At 43.1% G+C, this 24,465-nt stretch overlaps 1 protein-coding gene across 3 annotated transcripts in view; it reads right to left on the bottom strand.

Annotated features, from left to right (window-relative positions):
* Mxi1 (MAX interactor 1, dimerization protein) overlaps positions 1 to 24,465 on the bottom strand; it is a 59,764-nt gene that overhangs the window by 13,736 nt on the left and 21,563 nt on the right. For all 3 annotated transcript variants that reach the window (XM_006231604.1, NM_013160.2, XM_006231606.2), the window contains exon 3: positions 9,243 to 9,272. In XM_006231604.1, coding sequence (XP_006231666.1) covers positions 9,243 to 9,272 — 30 coding nt within the window. The remainder of the gene's footprint in view (positions 1 to 9,242; positions 9,273 to 24,465) is intronic.

Below are 24,465 nucleotides of genomic sequence, written 5' to 3'. Positions count from 1 at the left end.
CTAGCATTGCAGAACACCTGGCAACAGTCTGGAACACTCCTTTGGTAAACCAGCTTGACAAGAATGCACAGAGAAACCTTGTGTCGAAAACACACACAGACACACACACACACAACAAAGAACTTAAACTTTTTCTGAAAGGAGGAAGGTGTTCAATGACCTAAAGATTTGAGTCAGTATGGGATTCAAAGCACACCGCCACAACGCTGTGTTTGCTTCTGTTTGCATCTGTCTGAATCTTAGTAGGACTCCTCAGGGAAGGTGAAATGAGGGAATGCTGACAGCTCCTGCTTGCACTCCGTTCTCAGCTCAATGCTGTTAATTTTCTGTACGATGTTTGCTTTATGAGGAAGATTTTCTTTTTAATTGACAAATAATAATTGTGTACTTTGATTACATCAAGAGCTCTGGAGAATGACATAGAAAAATTGATGTAATTCTATGGATTTGAGAAAAAGGAAAAGGCAAGTTGGCGAACAGTTGCTCCGTTTGTTAGGGTAGCCAATCAAAATCCTCACCGTTTACCATGGGACACAATAGGGCTGGCCCACATACACCAAAACAACAAGGAATAAAACGACTCTTCCAACTAAAGAAGCCAGTAGGGCTTAGTGATTATGTTTGCCTAATGCTTATATTTCCTTTCAAATACTGTAGGAGCAAAACTCCTGAAACAGTATTCGGGGTCACCAACATCTCTTGTCTTCAAAGATATAGGCAGGATCCTTTGAAACGGTGAGAGATAATACTCAATATTTATTTATCTGGCTTTCCTTTTAAAACATCAGAATTTAACACTGTAAGCCAAGAAAGCCATGTTCCCTACCCATGTGACTCAGTGACACACAGCAATGCATTTCAAGTGCTTTCCAGAGCGCGTTAGCTTCCTTCCGGCTGCTTTAGAGGAGTCCTTACCTTCACAATTCACTCAGCCCAGCCAAACCTGGCTATGTTTGACCTGCAAAGGTGGCATTTCTAATTGAAAAAAAAAAAAAACCCCAAAAACCTAAATCGGAAGAGACTCATTTTTTATAGCTTTGCAAAATACAAGCCATTCTATAAAGGAATAATTGTGAACTGTGCCAGACTAAAACGAACCAAAAGTTTAAAGACGTGGACATTAAGATCCTCCTCTCAGCAACAGTCCAAACAGCCAAGACTGTAGTGGGACAGCTCAGAGAGGTGCTGACCTGGCCATGACCCACACATTATACACACTGTCTATCTTCTCTAAAGCCCCAAAACATTGTCTGAAAATGAATTTAAGGGCTGGAGAGATGGCTCAGAGGTTAAGAGCATTTACTGCTCTTCCAGAGGTCCTGAGTTCAATTCTCAGCAACCACATGGTGGCTCACAACCATCTGTAATGGGGATCTGATGCCCTCTTCTGGTGAGTCTGAAGACAGCAATAGTGTATTCATATACATAAAATAAATAAACCTTTTAAAAATGGATTTAAATTTGCTTTTACTTGTGGCAATAAGGCCTTTTATAGTTAACAGACACTGAATTAGGTAGGACTGTCCTTTAAAAAACAAAAACTGAAATTTCTCCTTTAGGCTTTAAAGTTTCCATGAATTTTAGTCACAGTTTTAGTGAAGAAAAAAATCTGTATTCTTTTACAATTTACAAAATAAGTAGCAAACTGGACTTGAACTCAAACCAGAATGCTGAAACAAAAGACTGGTTTTGGAAAACCCCTGGAGTGCCATGCAGACCACAGAAGTAAACATGTGTGACTGGGCTGTTTATACCAGCTTTCATCCACAATAGTCCCCCACCCACCCCGGATCAATTTACCGTAACTCCTGTCTGCTACACACACAGCCCAGCACGTAATTATATTCTTTAGAGGGGCTTTGTAATAATATCTTTGTCTTCTACCTAGTTAGGTTATCATTGAGAGCTGGACCCAGGACTTCTGGTCTCTCTCTGATGACTAGAAGAGACCAGTGCCTGGTAAGTGCTTGTTGGGGTCGGTTTGTAATTGCCTTGAGCCGTCTGTCAGTGCCAGGGACTAAGGCACTTCAAATAGACTCCTGTTTCTACCAAAGGCTTCAGATCAGGAAACATCATCTTGGGGTTAATGGTATATAGGACACACTAGCAAAGATACCTGACCACTGCCTATCATACACATCCTAGATTGTGTTCAAAGGGACTTCAAAAGAAACCCAAGAAGTCTGAGGAAAATGTTAAACCTACATTTTTACTATTTCCTACTTATATTACCTCTGAATGTGAAGGCAGAAGTGGGGAGCAGAGATCAGATTGTATTTTACTGGGAATAGTGAAGTTGCTGTTTAACTGCTACCCACTGTGGACCCGTAGTGACATCCAACCCTCTCTGTGCTCAAAGACTCCAAGCTCTGTCAAGGGCACTGAGAAACCCCTGAATAGCAGGCTTCACTTTTGCAAAATGAAGGCCGGGCATGTTTACAATTCGGATTTCCCAATCCAAACTAAAAAATCTAGACAGAAGTAGAACACATTTCTTTATACCATTTCCAAAAGTCTCTCCAGTGAAGGACTGTCCTCTGTAAAACAGCTTTTTAGAACTGAAGTGGTGAGTGCCTCTGTTCTCAAAGCTAGTGTTTAAACACACTTCTGTTGCACTCGGATGTTGTGAAATGAAGTGTGGCTGCTGCTCTGTGTGTGTGTGCATGTGTGCACACATGTGAAGGCCAGGGAAGGTAACAGGTGCCCCTCTCTTTTTCTGCCTTATTCCCTTGATGACCTTAATTTGACTCTAGAATTCATGGTGGAAGGAGGAAACCCACTCCTGAAAGTTGTTCTCTATATTGCGTGCACACACACTGACACACACAGACACACACACCCACATGTTGCAACAACAACATTGTAACCACCAGGGTGGCTGGGAGATGGCTTTAATGCCTACTGCTTAAACACAAGACACTGAATTCGGACCCCAGAACCCAAGTAAGAGCTGGGCACAGTGGCAGATGCCCGTGACTCCAACCTTGCAGAAAGAGGTGGGCAGACACAGACAGGCGGCTACCTGAAGCTCACTGGCACGCGTGCGCACATGCACAGATGGCTCGGGTTAGCAGCTCTTGCTGTGCACCCATGAAGACCTGAGTTTCGGTCCAGCAAGCACCTTTAGCTGCTGAGCTGCTCGCCGCCCACTTCCTGACAGCTTTTAAACACAGGGAATCTTATTGTTTTATTATGGTAAATTCTAAGACCAGATTAAAATGGATGTATATTACACTCATCTATGTGTGTGGGGGGCAAGCATGTGCCATGTATGTGGCGGTCATGTGGGGGAAGCTAGTTCTCTCTCCGCCATGTGGCTCCTGGGGACTAAACTCGGATTGTCAGGCTTGGCGCCTGCAGAGCCACCTCTCCAACATCCAATTAAAAATGTAAAAATCAGGGGTTGGGGAGATGGCTTAGCGCTGGCTATGCTTCCACACCGTCCAGGTTCGGTTTCCAGTACCCACACGGCAGCGCCTAACTGTCTGTAACTCCAGTTCTAGGGGATCTGACACCCTCATACCAGTGCACAAAAAATATTAAATAAATTATAAAAATACTGGTCAACTTAAAAAAATTAATGATAGGTAAATGCCAATTCATTTTTAAAAAGAAAATCCTGTAAGCGTGTGTACTTGCGTAACAATACATGCACACGAGTGCTGGTGCCCAGAGAGACCAGAAGCAATCGATCCCGCTAGACTGGAGTTATGGGCAATTATGAGTCACCTGATTTTCATGCGAGGAACAGAACTCAGGACCTCTGGACGAGCAGTGCAGAATCTTAACCCCTGAGCTATCTTTTCAATTTAATCTATTAATTTTTAAATGAGCCAAACTGTTGTTAGGCTAAATAATGACTTTAAGCACAGTCTGTGCTACATAAAAGAATAAAATAATGTGAATAAGTGTGTATGTGCATTTCCTTTTCATGCCGAAAAAGAGGGGTCTTGGGTTTTTGGAGTTTTTTTTAAAGATTTATTTATTATACATAAGTTCACTGTAACTGTCTTCAGACACACCAGAAGAGGGCATCAGATCCCATTACAGATGGTTGTGAGCCACCATGTGGTTGTTGGGATTTGAACTCTGGAAGAGTAGTCAGTGCTCTTATCTGCCGAGCCATCTCTCCAGCCTTGGGGTCTTGGTTTTTACGGCATTTATAGTAGAAGTAGAATTATAACTGAGTACATGGTTAGCTCTACCAACTGAAATTTGAAAGAAATGAACCGTAGCATCTGTAAAACCATCCCACTCTAGAGGATCTGTCCCACGATCCACTGAGTTAGTGGAGGTCCCCATTATGAAACACAGTCAACCACATACTTCCTAAGTGGGTCACATTACCTAGAATATACTATGGGGACAGGCTGTTCTCTCTGAAGCAGGGGTAGAGAACAAAACTATTTTCCTTGGAAGGGGAAGATGTTTTCAGGGTTGCAAATGTCTCGCTTTGTGTCTTCCTAAAATATTTTCTATCTTAAAGTGGCAGGATTCACAAAGAGGAGGGGCAAGAACAGAAGAGCAGGAGGAGGCACAGCTAAATTTGACTTAGCATCTAGCTTTTTTCTCTTGATCTAACAAAAGATGTAACCTGCCACAGAAAGTTATTAATTCCCTGGGAACTTGTTAGTCCAGGAGCGCCAGAGACAGCAGCCCATGCTCTTGTGCAGTGTGTGCAGACCAGAAGATACAAAGTCTCTAAAGATACAAAGTAGTGCTGACTACAGTCACACAGCTGACACAGAGGGCACTTTCAAGAGTTTAGAGGCCACTGTGTCTAATGAGGAGGCTCTGTGAGAAACGCGTATTTTCTACGTGCCTGGGTGCACTCTAGCTGGCGATTAGGAGACCTAACCTAGGCTTCTACTGTAGTTCAGTCCTTAACCAGCTTGGAGGGGCAAACAGTCAGAGAGAGAGACTTTAGGTTCACAGCTAAGTTCCTTGCCACAAGGACTCTGAACAAAAATAAAGGCAACATGGTATCTTCCCCTCCCTCTCACTCCCTTATTACCTGGAGTGCCAACATGACAAGTGTCCTTTTCTGTCTTGTGCCTTCCTCACACATACACAACAAATAAAAGTGTGCTTTGTGAGGCAAACATGACACAGTCTACAGAAACCCACTTGGACTGTGCGGTAGACACTATTAGCCCAGGCATTACCGAAAGTTCTGCTAGCTTTTGTTTTTCCTCCTAATAAAACAAATGTTCTTTTCTCCCCCCAGAATGTTTGTTGCGCATAACAAGTACACAGAACCTGCAGCTAAAAACAAGCAAGAAACGCTTCTCCCACCAAGGAATTCTAAACAGTCGGATGATGAAGGCAGTGGACCCAAACAATCACTTCGTTGAAATGGCGGCATCCACGGCCTCTGGGAATAAAACTCTAATTTAGCAGCACGTATAAAGAAGGCCAGTGCCGAGAGGAAAGTCACGTTTACTTCAGTGTCCACGGGGACATGATAAGTGCCAGAAAAAACAAAAAAACAGAAACCATATTTTCATGACCAAGCATCTGTGATAAACATCCAAAAGTCTAAGGTGCCTTTCGTCTCGGCAGGGAGGAGGCAGCAGAGACAAGTGACTGAATCTCTGGGAGTTCCAGGACAGCTAGGGGTCTGTGGTGAGACCCTGTCTTAAAGATGATAAAAATGAAAAACAAGCATTTAAAACAAAAGTTAAAATTATTTCTGGGATTTTAACTCTAATGCAGGTTTTCTTCATTAAAAGAATCACAAACAACAGAATGAAAACCGAGCGAGATCACACAGAGCATATCTGCACCCAGGACACTGGCGCCTCAGCTGTGGTGGACCTTGTTTGTGTGTTCCCTACACACAGAGCTCTGACATCCAGAAACGGTGACTCGTTAAAACGTTACCGCTTATAAACTTTCCTCACGTAATTTGTTTATGTTTCGATAATTCGTTAAATCTTCTATCTTTCTCTATGAAATTATTACTCCTATTTAGATCTCGAGAGTCTTCTATGTATTCCTCAGTTTTCATTAATAGATAGGATTTGATGAACTGACCAGGTAGACAGACAGTGTGCACACGTTTGAACCCAGGGCCTCACAATGACATAGAGGAGATGGCCTGAGGACTGAGAACCACAGAAGGATGAAGAACTATAGAAAAGGCTTCGTAACAGAAGGGATAGCAAGTGTGAAAGTCCTCGGCTGGGGTCAAGCATGGCGTCTTGTGAGGTGAGGTGGCTCCTATGAGCTGGGCCACAGGAGGTGGGGACAGAGCGGAGGGGCCTTGCGGGTTCTGTGAACTTACTTGGGAAGCAGGGGAAGGACTGTGTGGAGGGAAATGCCATGATCTAAAGTGCACTCTGGGAAGATCGTACTTGCTGCTCTGTAAATGCAAAGGCTGAAGAGGAGCAGCTAACAGATGGAATATTCCTCTTTAAAGCACACTTTCCTCATCTCTCCCCAGAGCGCCTGAACGCTGGCTCGTTCTTCATGGGCCACCTCTAAAGCACCCACACTGGTCTCCTGCCTTCTACAGTCATGTTTCATCATTCATCCAGATTGGTCTTGTGTACCAAATGCTGGCCTCAGAATGGCTGTTAGTACAGGCTGGCCTTCAGGTCCTCATCCTTCTGCCCCCACCTTCTAAGCACAGGGGTTTTAAGCACCCATCACCAGCTAGTAGGGCCCCTCCTCTACCGATCTTCCCTACAAAAACTCAAATCCTCTGGGTTGGGCGATCACTTTGGTGGTCAACACAGCTAGGAGGAACCCAGCTCCAGAGACCTCCAAACACGTGTCGGAAACTACTGAAAGGTCCTTAGCCAGTGAGCTGCAGGCGTCTGGGTAGTGGAGATTTGGACAAAGGGCTATGGGTGTCCCTGGCCCCGAGTCTCCGCTGTTAGGCTTTGAGATCTAGGAGAACAAACCTCACTTGTTAGCTATTGTCTCTTCAAGGCCAGAACCCAGGCCTTCAGCCATCTCAGGGCTTTAGGAGAACCATCTGGAATTTCTCTACTATTCACCAGCATTGTATACCACCTGCTGTGACTTAACTGCATTTGCCTCAGTGAAAACCCCACTAACTCAAGGAGCTTTATGTAAGGATTTTAGACTAAACTAAAAGAAAACATTCCTTCTGACATGAATTTAAAACTGTAATATTTATAGTTTTATATATATACATATACATATATATGTATATATATATGGTGGCAAAACTTCAAGACTACAAATTACTCCAAGGATGTCTTTTCAGGACAAGACAAACTGAACCGCTGCTTTGATACTGAATAGCTTTCCTCATTTAAGGTCAAGTTCTAAAGATGAAGGGAACCAAAGCCAAAATTCTACTTACCTTAAAAGTCCCAAGCTCCAGGTGGACCACAATGCTGACAAGAACTTGCCTTGGAAATAGCTTGCTACTTGGAAGTTACTTGCCACTGAGTAACCACTGAGGATAAACTTTCAGACACTACTGGGCTGCCTTACTGCTGGGCATCGCCCTTTGAAATAAACAAATCTCCTTGAGTCTTGCTAGACCTCAAGCTGAAACCTTTCCAGAGAGGGTACAGGCCAGCGAATCTGACTTTTCTTTACCCACTGGCTCTCTTACTCAGGCTGCTGAGGCAGGATTTTATTGCTAATGACAGAAATCCTTTTGAAGAATGTGTCTTGGAAAGGTTACTGTATCGCCTTTCAGTGATACTCGGAGAACAGAGGGAAAGAATAAAACAGTCGGACAGACAGCATGGAAAAGCAGGGGAAGTAATCTGAGAAGAAAGACCTGACCACTGTTACTGTCAGCAGACGACTGCACACGCCCTAAGGAGGGTCCTAGGAGCGACCTGTGCAGTGCTATACCTCTGTCACAGTGGGACACTGGATCAAACAACTCACAGGGTGTAGTGAAGTAATACAGGAGGGCTAGTCGCCACCTTCACACTTTATGGTGTGATTAAGTCAGAGGTAAGATGCATTAATAAAGGAAATTTCCTTGGAGACTTTAAAAGTTCTTACCCACAGTACTAAACAGCCTCTTTACCCGTGTCGAAAGCTTTTTTTGCCAGGTTTCTAATGGAGACCTACCAAGAGCCACATTCATCTAGATGAAGTGATTATAAAATTCACCTTTATCAGTGTTTAACCCATGTGGCCCTCCTAAGATATATTCTAATTTTCTTTTGGTTTTATTTTATTTTCGTGTTGGAGCGTTGTGCCTGCATGTGTGTATACGCAACCATGGGTGTACCTGGTTCCCTGGGAGGTCGGCAGAAGGCTTCAGGTCCCCTGAACTTGGGGTTACTGGTGACGGGCACTGCCATGTGGATGCCGGGGGCTGGACCTGGACTATCGGGAAGAGCAGGCACTGCTGGCTGCTGAGTCATGGCTCTCACCTCGCTTGCTCTTGAGACAGGACCCTGCTTCGCAATAGGCCAGGTTGGTCTTGACCGTATTACGTAGTCCAGGTTAACCTTGAACTCAAACTCCTCTTATGTCTCGGGTCCCCAAAGGTGGGAATTTTCCGTGTGGGACGCCATGCCTGGTACTCTGTGCTCTAGGATTTTATTCTGTTTTATTCCATTGCATTGCTGGGCCTTGAGGATGCTCTGATCTGTGATAGCATATTGGACCTCCTGCTGTTGTCTAAGGATACAGTGCCCACTCACGGTCCTGCAGTCTTCCAAGACTCTCTTCAAAGGACAATTGTGGGCTTCCAAAACAATCTTAGTGCCCGCTGCTTCTCCATTACCATAGCCAACACGTTCTCACCCACAAAACTCGAGCTCCTTAGGGACACGCATGACCTTAAACATTCTCCTATTTTCTATGCAAACTACTTGGTATATCTGGTAATGAGATGTTATAGTTCATAATTGATAAGCATTCGCTGAATGAATGAATGAATGAATGAATGAGTAGGCAAACTGCAAAGATCCAATGACTCAAGTCTGTGACATTTATTACCTAATCCAGAAACCTAACCTTTTAGTAAATCCATGTTTTTAAGCCATTATCATAGATAATCCATTCTTAAAGACAGAAAGGAAGCCACCCCATAAACTCAAATTCAAATGAGCTCAGTAGATGTTTTACTCCTTAAACCTTTTTTCCCCAGAAAATACAATGTGTCACAATCCTGATAAGCTATGTATCTTAGAAATAAAATAACTGCATATTCACTACAAATCACTTTAATTTCCCACACAGAATGGTAAGTTTGCTTTCAAACAAATTACAGCTACACGTCATTATGGACTCACCGATTCTTTTCCAACTCATTGTGTGTAGATCTAAAAGAGGAAGAAGAAGGAAAAAGCATTAGCCAAGTTTGTTGATGAGGTTACAGAAAGGCATACCAGCCTTAGTAGTATTCACAACAGTGAATTTAACAATACAACATACACATGTCTACATTCATTCATCTGAGTAAAGTTATACTTTAATCACTGTTGTAAGGGCTAACAAACTTACACCGAACAGCAAAATACAATGAGCTCACTGTCGAGACCAGAATTGTTACACTAGTTCCCTGAAGCAAATGTGCTACTGTTGCAATAATCCAGAATTTAAAAACATGACTATGGTAAGGACAGTGTGTTCCTAGTGTTAGAACTAAAACTTTGATCATTCTACAGCGTGTGTGCACCCATGTGTTTACTACAGAGTCCAGGAGCCCTCACACTCACTGTGTAGCTGAGAATGACCTTAAACTTCTGGTTCTCCTGCCTCTACCTCCCAAGGACTGGGATGACAGATGTGACCACTACGTCTGATTTTATGTGCTGCTGGGACTGAACCCACTGGTGCATGCTGGGTAAGCACTCGAAGCTGAGCCGCAACCCCCCCACCCATATCATTTTACATATCTTTGTCAATGCCGAGTGATTTCAGAATGCTGTATTACAGACTGCTGGAATTGTATCCCCCAATCCATCAATGTTTAAGGTGAGATTCACAAACCTTAACAAGGAAGGATTTTTATGAGCCCCACAACTTGTGAGAATTTACCTATTGTCTTGAGTTCAACAGCCAGAGGGCTGAGTGTCTGTCTGTCTGTCTGTCTGTCTGTCTGTCTGTCTGTCTGCCTGCCTTTGCTTTATTGGCAATCTCACAAAGTTCCACAGAAACTCATCTTAAAAAGTTATCCTAATAAAAGCACTTCTCCCTCAAAAGAAAAAAAAAGGAGAAGAGTCTTACGAAGTCTTAAGAATTCAGCCAAATGAGCAGCAAACGTATGCACAATCCAGGCAGAACAAACTATAAACCACGCAACCTGTAGCTCGGCCACCAGAGCTTAAAGTGGAATAAATTACAATGAAACCTCCGCCAGTCTGTTTATTAAAAGTTCAGATTGTTTTTGTTTGCGTGAAATGCTCAAGCAGAAAAGTTCAAAAGGACAACAGCATATTTAATTACTTATTCACTGTTAGTATTTACACGTGTGTCCATGTGTGAGCACACGTGCTACGGTGCACGTGGAGACCAGAGACTCACTCCATCTTTATGTGCGTTCCGGGAACTGAACTCACGTCACGGGTTTACACAGCAAAGGCAATCTCAGTAGCACCCCCAAAAGGAGCATTTTGGAAATTTAACTTAAAAAAAAATAAAATCCTTCAAAATTAACGGTGAGATTGCCTGTGCACTCCTGACAAGCGAGTTTGGGTTTCGTCGCCTTTCTCTAAAACCAAAGCTGACAGCGGGTAAATCGCGAGTAAGAGACGATCTCTGTAAAATTCCACGGTGCATGATCGGCAGCAAGATGTTTATAGAAAAGTGGATGCTAGTTTACCATAAACCTATTCTAAACGATCTGGAAATACCACTGATCGCCATTAAATGCAAAAGGATAATATGTTCAACGATAACCAGCAGCGGAATTCCAACATTATACCGAACCTATTATAAAAAGCTAGGACCAAAAGAGCATAATCGGACCCACCACTGTGAGCAAAATTAAAACAGCAGGTCCCTTCTGCCTCTCCTGAACACACTTATTATTTGTCTTATTAAAAAAAAAAAAAAAAAAAAGCTAAGACTCCCACCCTGTTCACTGACACAGGAAACACACAACACACGTCTAGCTGCACCATCACGGGTTTTACAAGATTCCCAAATGACAAGAAACACAACGATCTCGAGCACACTAACTTGTTCTTCTGGTGTTTACTCCTACTTTGTTTAGCTTTTACGTATACTAAAGTCAGCAAATACTGAATGCTCTCTGTGTTCAACACAGACTCAGACTACAAGGAGCGAAAGAGCGTCTGGCTGGCAAGTTCACATGTACAGGAGTCGTTATAGTGAAAGGTAAAATAAGTTTGTATAGAAAAGGCAAACTGTCTCGGGAGTGAAAAGATCACGGGCTTTACTTCTGAGTGGGGCTACTGAGAATGTCTGGGGAAGAGGCGGCTTTGATTTGGGGCTTACATAATAGGCTTGGTTTCAGTAAGGTCTGGAGCCGACTGGAAGGGTCAGGGAAGCAAGGAGAGCTGTGAGGCCCCGAGCAACACCAAGGACTGGTGAGGCACAGAAGTCACGCAGACCCAGTGTCAGACAGCAAAGCCTTGTGCTCTATACTGACTCTGACACTCACACCGGCTGCTGTCAAGCTTTGGGACAGATTACTCAACCTGGTTCGCAGCTTTCCAATTTATAAAAGTCAAATATCATCATGCCTTGCTAGGTTACAGTGAGAACTTGAGGGAGAAAAATGCAAAAGCACCTGGCACATGGCAGTCAGGAGATATTAGGTCCTAACTGTTTTGAGGCGTGGTCTCGTTATGCAGCCCAGCCTGGCCTGAAACCCCCGAGCACCCGCCTCAGCCTCCGGAATGCTAGTTACAGGCTGCACTACCCTGTCTAGGCTTTTATTTATTTTTTAATTTTATGTGTATTGGTGTTTTGCCTGCATGTATGTCTGGATACCACCTGTGTGCCTAGTGCCCTCAGAGGCTGGGAACGGGCATTGGATCCTCAGGAACTGAAATTATAGAGTTGTGAGCCATCGCCCGCTGCCACCTGGCTGCTAGAACTTGGAACCCTGGAGCTCTGGAAGAACAGCCAACACTGAACCACCGAGTCACATCTCTAGCCCCAGTAACTTCATTATACAAAAAGAAAAAAATGTAAAAAAAAAAAAAAAAACAAACCAAAAAACCTACTCTAAACACTGTTAAATATACTGCACAAGACGATTTGACAGGCATTCAGTAACCCGTGAAATTCACCTGGAGATGAGGTAAATAACCCTAACAAGGAAAAGAGAAACTGAAAGACAAGCGACCGAAGCCACCTAGTCATTTGGCCAACTGTGCAGACGGGACAAGGTTCAGCAGTATGAGACAGAGAGATGCCTGGATGTGTACACAGAGATACAGTGGTTCAAACGGTAAACGAGGGATGAACCGACTGCACTCACACGAGATCCCCAACAACCCTTTGACAGCTGTGTGCACAGCCAAGCCCTTCCCATGTGTCACAAAACATTAGTTACAACGTTTCCACTCAGATGTTCTAGACCCCCGTGTTTTCTGATTATAATGTAACTCTAACACATGGGGGACTCTTAAGGGACTGACGAGAGGATCAAACCCGCACAAAATGGCCACATTTGATTCAGAAGGATCACTGGCAAAAAAGGAAAACAGAAGCCTCCGTCACCAGACTGGGGAAGACATATCATGGTTAACTAATCAGCCAATCTTCACCTACTTCACTGGCGTCCTAAACCTTCAAGGACCTGATGAATGCTGCGCTCACGCAATGAAGTAGGGATAACCTATGAAGCCAGAAGTGTCTTCTCTCTCGAAACTTAAAGTGTAATCCATATGTGAAATATAATATATAAAACATTGTTATCGAACACACACACACACATATATATATATATATAAAATGGTAGAGGGGAGGGTCTCTGAAGTCTATATTCAAAAAGGGATGACAAGGAAAGCTAGGAATCACTGGAGCAAAACTTCAAAGTATACTTATTTATATCACCCTTTATTGATTTTTATGGACCACACCCAGCTTTTACTTTCTTTTCTTTTTTTTTTTTCCTTCGGAGGTGGGGACCGAACCCAGGGCCTTGTGCTTGCTAGGCAAGCGCTCTACCACTGAGCTAAATCCCCAACTCCCAGCTTTTACTTTTTTAAATGTTTTACTTTTTTGTCTATGTTTTCACTGAATATACATCTAATATAGTATTTTATGGAAGGGAGTAAAAGACGTTAAAGATGATAAATTTTGAATTGTGTAAACTTTTGCAGGGGAAGGGCCTCATGTTTCTCCACAATATCCAAGCCTACAACCAAGACAGTAATTACAGCCACCCCCTGTGATTATCCTTGTCTTAACCGCCGATGGGCTGGCTGCTGGACATGCCGACTGCTTCCAGCTTCTCAGTGACTTTGAATCACAGGCCGGGACTGTTCGTCTGTAAGTGAGTGAGCAAGGACTGCACACCAGCTAGGTCTGACGCATATGGACGTGGCCAGGAAGGGAGGGGCACACTGGTATTCAGTAGGTAAATGTTTTGTTGAAAGGTTAAAGCAAACATGTCACTCCATGTGGTGGTTTCTAGTAATGGTCAAATGGCAGAATGTAGAACTGCTTGGAGGTAAATTCCCAGGCCTGTCCATGAGGGATCACCTGGAGGACACTACTGAGTCAGGGTGGCCCATCCTAAGTGTATGTGGTCCCAGTACGTAGGGTGGGGTCTTCACCGGCAGAGCACTGCTACTCATCTCTCTCTGCTTTGTACCTGCAGACACATGCCTCACTGCTCAGGCCCCTGATACCCCGTTTCTCCACCTTGAAGAACTGTACCCCAAACTGTGAACCAAAATCATTTCCTCTTCCTTCACATTGGCTTCTTCTTGGGTCACAGAAATGAGTTAAGTAACACACCCAGCTATTCCTGGCAACATGAGTTTCAGACTGTGAGTGGTCTGTCTGCCTGTCTGTCTGTGTGCGTGTGTCTGTGCATATGTGCACATGAAGGCCAGAGGTCAACACAGGGTACCTTCCTCAATCGCTTTTCAACTTCTGATAGATACTTGATAGACAAGGTCTATCAGTGACTAGAATTTGTCCAGACTGGCTTGCCAGCAAAGCCCTAGAATCTTCCTGTCTCTGCCTCAGATTTCAAATGTTTAAAAAGAGAAGAAAACTATCCCAATGAGTTTTAGAAACTAAAAATAAAGTGAAAATTAAAATGAAGATTTTTAAAACATTTCTAAATTTCTTTCACATAAAGCGATCAAGTAGGCCCAAGTTTCTCCAGCAGTCTTCTTAATAAAGTCTCAACATTTTTCCGTCATGTACACAACAACATTCAGTATTTACTGAGTATCTATATACACTAGGAATATAAATACTCTAAAATTACAGAGTTCTCCCATCACTGAGCTCATCTCACACTGACCTAGGATAGAAGGAAATAGGGTAGGACTCATTTCCAGACCTATCACAGAAAAAGAAAAGGGAAGGAAAAGGAACTGCAGGGTCTGGAGAGACGGGTCAGTGGTTAAGAGCACTTGCAGCTCTTACAGAGGACCTGAGTTCAGGTCTCGGCACCCACATAAAAGCTCACAGCCCTCTGTGAGCTATCCAGGGGGATCAGATACCTCTGTGTCACCCAAGGGCATATAAACATACGCACGTATGCATGTGGGGAAAATGCTCATACAAACAAGAATAGCCAGCTGTGGTGGTGCACACCTTTAATGCAGCACTCCGGAAGCAGAGGCAAGCACGTCTGAGTTACAGATCAGCTTGGTCCTTATAGAGAGTTCCAGGTCAGTCAAGGGCTACACAGTGAGACCTTCTATTAAAAAACAGTAATACAGTAAGAAGGAAACTAGCCACATACTCACTTACATTTTTAGATAAGTACCACAGATTATAAAACATTTCTATTTTACATAGGTCAATCTTGGTTTCTGTAAAGAATCCCAGGATTACTATGATAATGAATTGATAAGAACACTTGATTGGAGCTTTCACGTTAATATCCCCAATCGACAATGACTCTGTAGGAAAACGAGAGCCGACCATTTTTCTTTACCTTCAGGAATATAGTCTCCCTGCAAAAGTTGGTTCCGAATGTCAACTTCACTTAAAGCAGAGTCACCTGGGAAGGGAGGAGTCTCAATGAGGAACTCTCTGGATTAGGCTGGCCTATAGGAAGGCTTTTATAAATTGTGCTAACTGAGGCAGGAGAGTCACCCTGAATGAGGGAAGGCATCATTGCCTAAAAAGGTGATTCTTGCACTGCTGGAGAGTGGAGACGTAAACATCCGTGCACATCCACGTGATCCCTGGCTTCCTGCCTGTGGCCCTGCTGGGCTGCCTCTCTGCACTGACTGGACGGTGAGTCAGGCTAACCAACACTTCTCCTAAGCTGACTCTGTCGAAGTATTTCATCCCGGCAACGAACACAAAACAGACACTGTGCTCAGAGGACAACTAGTTGGGAAACATGTTAAAGAGAGAATACTGCTGCCAGTGTGGTGACATATGCCTGTCATCCCAGCATGTGGGAGGCTGAGGCAGGAGGACAACTTCAAGTTCTAGAACAGCCTGGGCCAGAGTAAGATCAAACATTATAATCTTACCACATCCAGTGGATGAGAACACATAGGTCAGTTTTTGGAAAGGCTGAAAATCTCTTAATTCTATGTGTTGGCAGGACAATGGTGGGGGGTCGAAATCAAACACCCAAAAATCTCACTTTTCTTCTTAATATCACGGCAAACTTACTGCATATGACCTTGAAATTTCTTTTATCAGAGGGCCTTCAAAGATTTACTAGATTGGTTCTTTAATTAAACTCACAATGCAAGATAATCCACAGCTTTATCAAATTTTGACTCAACAAAGACAAGACCTTAGTTTCACTAGTTAACAAGAAAATAAACTATAAAGGCTTAGAACAGCACTGGTGGGCGGCACCATGACATCAGCCCCAGACCACATGATCCAGGCTTCGGACAGAAAAGCAGAATGCTGACCTGACTCAAGTTTGAGCCACCAAGTCTTAATTGTCAGGTAAATTATTACTAAAAATGTCTTTGTTAATCCTAGAGAAACAAATCTTAGGCCTTGAATTCATCCTCTAGTTATACCTAGGAATGCCCGAACTACAAGTCCAATTACTTAAAAAAAAAAAAAAAAAGAAAAAAAGAAAAGAAAAAGAATCCACCTCATACAATTCTCTGAAATCAAAACAATGAGAGATACATGTGTGACAGACTTTGTAAATGCACAGCTATCATATTACAAGCAAATGGTAATAATTGCTATTTTTATAAGGCAGAGCCTACCTCTTTTTCCTTTTTCTTTCTGAGCTATGGGTCTAACTGTGTAGCCAAAGCTGGCCTAAAATTCACAATCACCCTGCCCCAGCCTTCCCAGTGCTGGTAATACAGACGCGCACCTCTGTGACCACTTGAACGCACCCTCCGCTGGCACGTAATTTTAAATTCTCATGTTTATAACAAACATGAAATATCAAAGGTACAGCGGAATTCGGCTCTGCCTGGAATGACAAAACACACCTCTGACTGTCTGAATGTCATCGAGACAACTGGCTTAATAAACTACAGTACGCGCAAAGCAGAGCCTCCTACAGTAGCTTAAGGTGTCACAGGCAAACGTGAGAAAATGTTCAAGCAACAGAATTTCTTGGGCCATGAAGGAAGATGGAAATTTTATAGGAAAACAGATATAACTGCAGATATCACACTAACGGAACTAAGCCAGTTTCAGAAACACCAGTATGGCTTATGGCTTCCCTTGTATAGCTGTTATACACTGTCAATACACACACACACACACACACACACACACACGCATTAAATTATATATGGTATGAGTAGACGTGAACCTGTCTAGGCAAACAGAGGGTACTAACTTGATGGGGAAGGAAAGTAGGCAGGGATGGGGAGGGAATGCAGCACACAACATATCCTTGTGTGAAAACTTTTATTTAAGAGTAAGGCTGCCAAGGTTGGGGATTTAGCTCAGTGGTAGAGCGCTTGCTAGGCAAGGCCCTGGGTTCAGTCCTCAGCTTGGTGGTTGGGGAGGTCAGGGGGGGAGAGTAAGGTTATGATAGGTTCCAAACCATGAAGCCCTCCCTCGGGATTTATCATCAGGCCCTGATGTATACCTCACTGGATTCTGTTTTTCCTGTTACAAAGTTCATCATATTTTGAAATAAATTCTCATGCTTATTTCTGTCATTAGATAGTAAGTTTCATGAGAACAGAAATACTGTGTATCTATGTAAAAAAACAAATATATCTACATATTCAAAGAGGGCAAATGTGTCAATATTTTTAAATAGAGATGTGCTGGTTGGTTGGCTGGTTGGCTGGTTAGCTGACTGGTTACTTTGTTTTTGCCAACTTGACAGACTGGGTTCATCTGGAAAGAGGCAACCTCCACTGAGATAATGCCTCCATCGGACTGGCCTGTAGGCAAGTCAATGGGGATTTTCTTGATCAATGACTGATATGGAAGTAGTGTCAACATTGAGCAGGTCATCCTGGGTTGTAGAGAAAGTGAGCTGAGCAAGCCAGTAAGCAGCGCTCCTCCATGGTCTCTGCCTCAGTCCTGCCCCCGTCTCCTGTCTTGACTTCCCCCATCACGGACTACAACTTGTTAAACTCTTTCTTCTCCACAATGCTTTCAGTCATGGTGCTTTATCACAGCAACCAAGAACAAATCAGGACAACAGCAAATCGAAACATAAAACACAGGACCAAAAAAAGATAGGCAGAAGAGAGAGAGGTTCTATAATACATGCTTAAATTACATTAGTTCTGTAACAACCTAAACAGAAACTGGAAATATAGTTTGTCAACCATGTGCTATCAAATGAATCTCTTTCATTAGATTAATATTTGGAAAACTATCCCTACCAGAAGAAATAAAGAAGTGTATCAAAAAGGAAGGAGACAATGCTGCCTCATTTCTAAGAAGAAATCAAGGCAAGAAAGTTTTCTTGAGATCACAGTCCCTTCTTCCAGGTTCCCATGATGGACACATGTGGCCTTAAAAGCTCTAATATTTATACCTGCCTATAATGTGCTCTGATCAAATCTACCTCCATCCCCAGTCCTCCAGCCTCACTGCTTCACTTCCCCTCACAACTTCATGTACCTTCCTTCTTTTTTAAATTTAGTGTCTTCCAAATCCACTTACAGCTACCTGTTTGGGCATGGGTATGGGACTATCTACTAGAGAATGTGTGGCCTCTCAGAGCCAGAATCCCTGAGAAAAATGGACTTCTTTCCCTAGCAGGGCTGATAGCTCCTCAGAGAGGAATGGAACTTCTGATCCCTTCCTCGATCCCAACTGTTCTTAGATTCTGGCCAGCTTGATCCTGTGCAGGTCTTACGCATGTAGTTGCAGCCCAACACAAGTTTCACATGTCCACCGCAGATGTCTACTACCTCTGGCTTTTACATTTTTTCTGCCCATCCTTTCTGAGATGGTTACTGAAACTCAGGGATCTGATACAGATGTCCCATTTAGAACTGAATACTCCAGTCTCTTATTCTTCCTATATAAACCAGTTGTGGGTCTCTGTGTTAATCGCCATCTACTGGAGAAAGAAGGCTGTTTAATACGATGTCCAGTTAGCAGACTTAGTACTAAGTTCTCTCCCAGGGTCTATGCCTTACCCAGCCACAGTTAACAGGCATGGGCTCAATTTTGTGGAGTGGGCTGTGAACCCAATGCATAAGTGGTTGGTTACATCCATAACACACGTGCCACTACTGTACATGTGCACCTATCGTATTAGGCCAGTCGTTTTTGTAGCTTGAAAGGCTCTCAGCTCAGTAAGACTACTGTTAACTTTTCTCTCTTGGTAGAGCTTATTTAACCCTGTAGATCTCTATGAGAGCTAACCAGTAGACATGATGCTTTTAGGTTAATATTGCCTTGATTTCTCCAGGTCTTATGTCTCAAGTCTATGGTATCTTCAGCAATAGGGTCCAACCATCAAGTTTTGGAGGGTCAGCAAGAGCAAAGGCAACAGCCTATAACACTGGGGAATCTATGAACCGGCCTTTTACTGATCAGCACTCAGTGTCTAGGAGAGGCCCTGTCCCCACATTATTAAAGTTAATCACTGCCTGTGGTACAGCTCAGTCTTAAGCAAATCACTCACAGTGTCTCTTGGCCACATACGACTTAAAGCAGAGAACTCCTTCAGATGAGTCCTTGAATTACCTTGTTAATATGTACTCTTCTGTGTCGTATGATTACTATTTGGACCAAAAAAAAAAAGTTATCTCTTTAAATAGGGAGATGTTATAGTCTACTGATCTACAAGAAATAATCTTTTAAGTCTTTGAAACCTAAGAGCAAACTTGGGCTTCAATGAAGCACTGAATGGAAACCCTAGCTTGTCTACTGTGAGACACACAAAACAAATTTCAAAGGATCCATTTGCTACCGAAATACTGAAAAAGAGCGTTGACATCACTAAGAATTTACCTGCGAATAATCTGCCATTTGTGTCCTAAAACTGGATGAGTTTCTATGGCACACAGACCCAGAAACTATTTTTAAAATCTGAAAACTAGGAATTTCACAAAAGCAAGTCTCCGCACAATTCTCCAGACATCAGGAACATTCTTAGAAACAAAACACACAAGTTACTACCACTGAGAAAAATCCTCCGTAACGATCCTTTAATAAGTGCTGGCCCCATGCTGGCTCCAGTTCTTCCAGGGTACCCAACACCCTCATCTGGCCTCTGTAGACACTGCACACACATGGTACACATGTGTACATATGGGCAAAACATCTGCCTTTTAAAAAATATCACATTTTTAAAAATCTTCTTTTAGGGGTTGGGGATTTAGCTCAGCAGTAGAGTGCTTGCCTAGCGAGTGCAAGGCTCTGGGTTCGGTCCCCAGCTCCGAAAAAAAAAAAAAAAAAAAAGAAAAAAAATCTTCTTTTAAACACGCTGGGCATAACGCCACACATCTTTAACCCCAGCACTCAGGAGGCAGAGGCAGGCCATCTCTAAGGTCTGGAGGCCACTGTGATCTACAGAGTTCCAGGTTAGCCAGGGCTATTTAATGAGACCCTATCTCCAAGGGAGAATAACAAGTCAGGCTCCTTCTCTCTCAAAAACTACCAACTTCTGAGTACAGTCAGAAGGGAGAGAAAGCTATAGTAGGATGAAAAAAAAAATCTTTGTGTTTAAAGATTACCAAAGCAAGCCCTATAAACGAGAGAATCTGGGGCTGTTTTTTAATTTCTTAATGTTAGCAGTTGGAGCTGGGATTCCACTGGTTTTCCGGCATTCCTGAATATCCACACGACAACAACACAAGTCCAAGTGGGCCCTGGTCAGTGACCTCTTTCCAGCTCAGCCTAACAATGCAACAAACGGCCCATTTGTCACAGGTTCACACCAAGGATTTTTGCCAAAACTGACAGTTCTTTTGATAGCATTTTCCTGTGACACGGGGTGACAGTGAGTGTTTAATATTAACACTCTATAATCTACATACTATACACTACATACATACTACATACACTTGTTTAGAAGAACACACTGTTTCAAGTGGGAAGAGTCATCTTCGTAAGCTACACACTGCTTACCTTTCTCAATGTATTACTCTCAACATGCCTGACCACACAACGTCATACAAGAACTCGCCAAAGCAGAGGGTGTACTTTTAGCCTTGGTTTTTCCTCCTGTCTGTGTTATGGTACAACACACACAACACACACACCAAAATACAGTTTCCTTATAAGGCTGTCAACACGGAGCCTGACCATCCTCCACTCTTGAGCATCACCTACTCTGCTTTACACAGAAGGGAGAAGAAAGAAGGAAGCAAAAGACACTTGAACCTTTTCCTTATGGAATTTTTAGCCTAACAAATGTGCCACAAATATTAGAAACAATTGGATGTTGCTACTCCTGCACGTATAATGAATATTATACCGTGATGAACATGTATTCATGGGATATATAAAGATCTACTGCCCATCACATTGGCCCATGCCTGGATTCTCAACACTTGGTAGATGGCAGGAAGGTCAGGAGTTCAAGGACAGCCTGGCCTCAGAGCAAGTCTGATGGCAGCTTACACAAAATGTAACCCTGTCTCACGGAGACCTGACGTACTGTCGGAGATTAAGAACGGCTTCTCCGAGGGTGTTAGCACTGAAGGGGGAGTGCTAGAAGACACGGATAATTTGGCAAGGAGGGAGGAAGGTGACTGCCAGTGGAGAACTGAGTACATACAGGCCTTGGAGTAGAAGGAAATACGATATGTTAGAGGCGTGGAAAGAAAGCCAGCCCATGCAATTCATGAGGATCGTAGCTGCAAGTACATGAGGGAGAAAGGTACCACACTACACTTGTTCAGTTCAGATGAAGGCTGAGCCTGGGCGACTCAGGAGAGCCAAGAGATAAGAAGACATATTTGAGAAACACCTAGGAATAAATTAGTGTGGCACAATCAGTGGCTCATTATTAGTTTTAAAGATGATCGCTCTTGACTTCTCTTCTTAATGCGCACTGGTGTTTTGCCTGGATGTATGCCTGTGTGAGAGTGTTGGATTCTCTGGAACTGGAGTTTCAGACAGTTGTAAGCTGTCATGTGGATGCTGGGAATTGAACTCAGGACCTCTGGAAGAGCAGCCAGTGCTCTTAACCGCTGAGCCATCTATCTAGCCCTGGAAGTTTTTTTCAGTTGAAACCAAACAGCGATGTTGAGCTTCTGAGCTTCCTGGCTCCCAAGGAGACAGATGTCTTCTGCAACAAGTTTCTCTAAGAGCAGTAACATCAAGTTCAGTTTTCAGAAGTGTGCCAAAGAGCTGTGACCAAGATTCCAGTAAGACCAAGCCTGTATTTAAAGAATAATTATACATTACAGGACCCACCTCCCGACTGTCAGACAAGCTCACTAGCATTTTCAAGGTGCGTGTTTATGATACCACATTGCATCTTTCATTTCTTTCCCCTTTGTACTTCTGTAAAAATATTATTTTGAGATTTAGGGGGGGGAAAGAATAGGGGATTTATATGTCATGAGTCAAATAGCTCCCAACGTAAGTTTACAGAATAACATCTGCTTCAGGGATATCACAGTAGACCTGAGACCATCACTGTGAAAGTTAGCCACTGTATCTTCAAGATGCCAGAGTATCGGAAGATAACTACTGCTTCACCTGTGGTGTCACAGCATTGGTAACCTAGGACGTCAGTGTCAGGCTGGGTACGGCTCAGTGGCGGGGTACTCAGCTAGCACAGGCAGAATGGCTGGTAACCTCTCCTTTGAGATGATAAGGTAAGTGAAGTTTCTGTACACCATCTGTCTTACGTAACCAGTATAAATAACAAACACTGGGGAAAAAAACAACAAAACAAAACAAGCCAGAAAAGAAAAAAAGGGGAAGAAAAGAGAAGGTAAGGGAGGAAAACCTTCTCACGAGGGAGTTACAATGTCTGCTAACTGTAAGCCGTTAGTAAGACGCCATGTGTACTGACAGGCTATACAGGAAGTCACCTATGGTCACCAGGCCCTTACGCTGTCAACTCGGCACTCAGGGCAAGAAGGAATCTTGGGAGTATCTAATACAACTCCTGATTTCACACATGACAGTAAGGGGCAGAGAGAAGTGGACTGAGGTCATGTACCTGACTTCTAGGAGACTGGGATTCAAACACTTGAGACCATTTCCTAAATGGCACTCTGTCCACGCATATAAAAACAAAACAAAACAACCAAAACACTTTTTTTTACTGTTTAAATTTTATTGTGGCTTGAATGAGAAAAGTCTGTGTGTGTGCGCGCGCGCGCGCGCACACACACACACACACACACACACACACACACACACACACGCTGGTAGCACTGTTTGGGAAGGATTAGGGGGCATGGCCTTGTTGTGTCACTGGGGTTGGGCTTGAAGGTTTCAAAAGCCCACCCCATCTCAGTTAAGATCTCTCTCTCTCTGTCTTGTGCTTGTGGATTAGATGTGAGCTCTTAGCTACGGCTCCAGTGCCATGCTGGAGCCACCAGACACCAGGATAGTCATAGACTCACCCTCTGAAACGGTAAGGAAGCTCTTAATATATTCTGTCTTCCCTAAGCAGCCTTGGTGTTTGTCAAAGGAATAGAAAATTAACTACCACAAATCTACATATGGGTTAAAAGATAAGTTCTTGAACACACTTAATTCCTAACAAAATAACCAGAATCATCAAACATGCTTTTAAATGTATGTCATTATATGTGTGTGTCTGTGTGTGTCTGTGTGTGTATATGCATGTGTGTGCACGTGTCTGTGTGCATGTATGTGTGTATATGTTTGTGTGTGTATGCGTCTGTGTGTGCGTGTGTGCATGTCTGTGTGTGTATGTGTTTCTGTGTGTGTATGTGTCTGTGTATGTATGTGTGCAATGTGTATGTGTCTGTGTGTGTGTCTGTGTATATATGTATATATTTATGTATGTATTTAAATACATACACATCATCTAGACCCACAAATAAATATAGCATATTAGACTAAAGGCTATTTTTACAATTTAAGAATTTAAGTTTAAAAAATACCAAGCTATCTTGAGAAGGCAGGCAGCTCTAAAGGCACGAATAAAGACGGGAGAATGAATTCAGTTTGTCCCAGGGACGTGAAAATGAGCCGTGGAAAGATCTGAACATGTGACTTGCAATTGTTATCTACAGGAGCCTAAGTTTTTTTGCAGGGAGAGCTTGGATGACACACTCTGCTCTCAACTGCCTAAACCTAAGGCACCCGGCTGGAGCTCCCCACAGCCTGCCCAATCCCAGCCAAATGAGTCCTTCTTTTTAGTCTGTAAACAGTGGTCCCTGGATGAGAAAGAACGGTCTCCTTTAACTTCCTCCTATCAATGGAAAATACCCTTCTCTTAAGGTTTCTTGAAAACTGCATATTGACACAAATCCTTGAATCAAAATACTGAAAAATCAGCCAGACTCTACCAAAAGCGGAAGTCAGTTACGTCTCAGCTCCTCTGAACAAGCACGTTCTGGAAAAGAAGTCCATCCCGGAAGGAGTCTTCTTTATTTCTGCTAAAACCTCCATACCGACCACTTTCCATTGAGTAAGATTCAAATGTTATACAACAGGGTCCTTCCCCTCCTCCTTAACAAATGGGCCAGTCCCATTAACATAGCTAGATATTTTTATTTATTTATTTATTTTTTTTGGTTCTTTTTTTTTTTCGGAGCTGGGGACCGAACCCAGGGCCCTGCGCTTCCTAGGTAAGCGCTCTACCACTGAGCTAAATCCCCAGCCCCGATATTTTTATTTTTTTAACAAAGCCCTTGATTCTCTTTTATATCTTGCCGGGGCTATTTCTAATTTTAAAAGATTCTTCTTGGACTATCCTGAACTTGGAGAGAAAAATGAAAGCTGATCCAAGATTACTCTCAGCATGTGGCTAGCATGGGCACAGGCTAG

Source organism: Rattus norvegicus, chromosome 1 (genome assembly GCF_036323735.1).
Source record: "Rattus norvegicus strain BN/NHsdMcwi chromosome 1, GRCr8, whole genome shotgun sequence".
In the NCBI taxonomy this organism is placed as follows: domain Eukaryota; kingdom Metazoa; phylum Chordata; class Mammalia; order Rodentia; family Muridae; genus Rattus; species Rattus norvegicus.
Note: the sequence above shows the minus strand (reverse complement) of the source record. Positions and strands in the feature narration are given on the sequence as shown.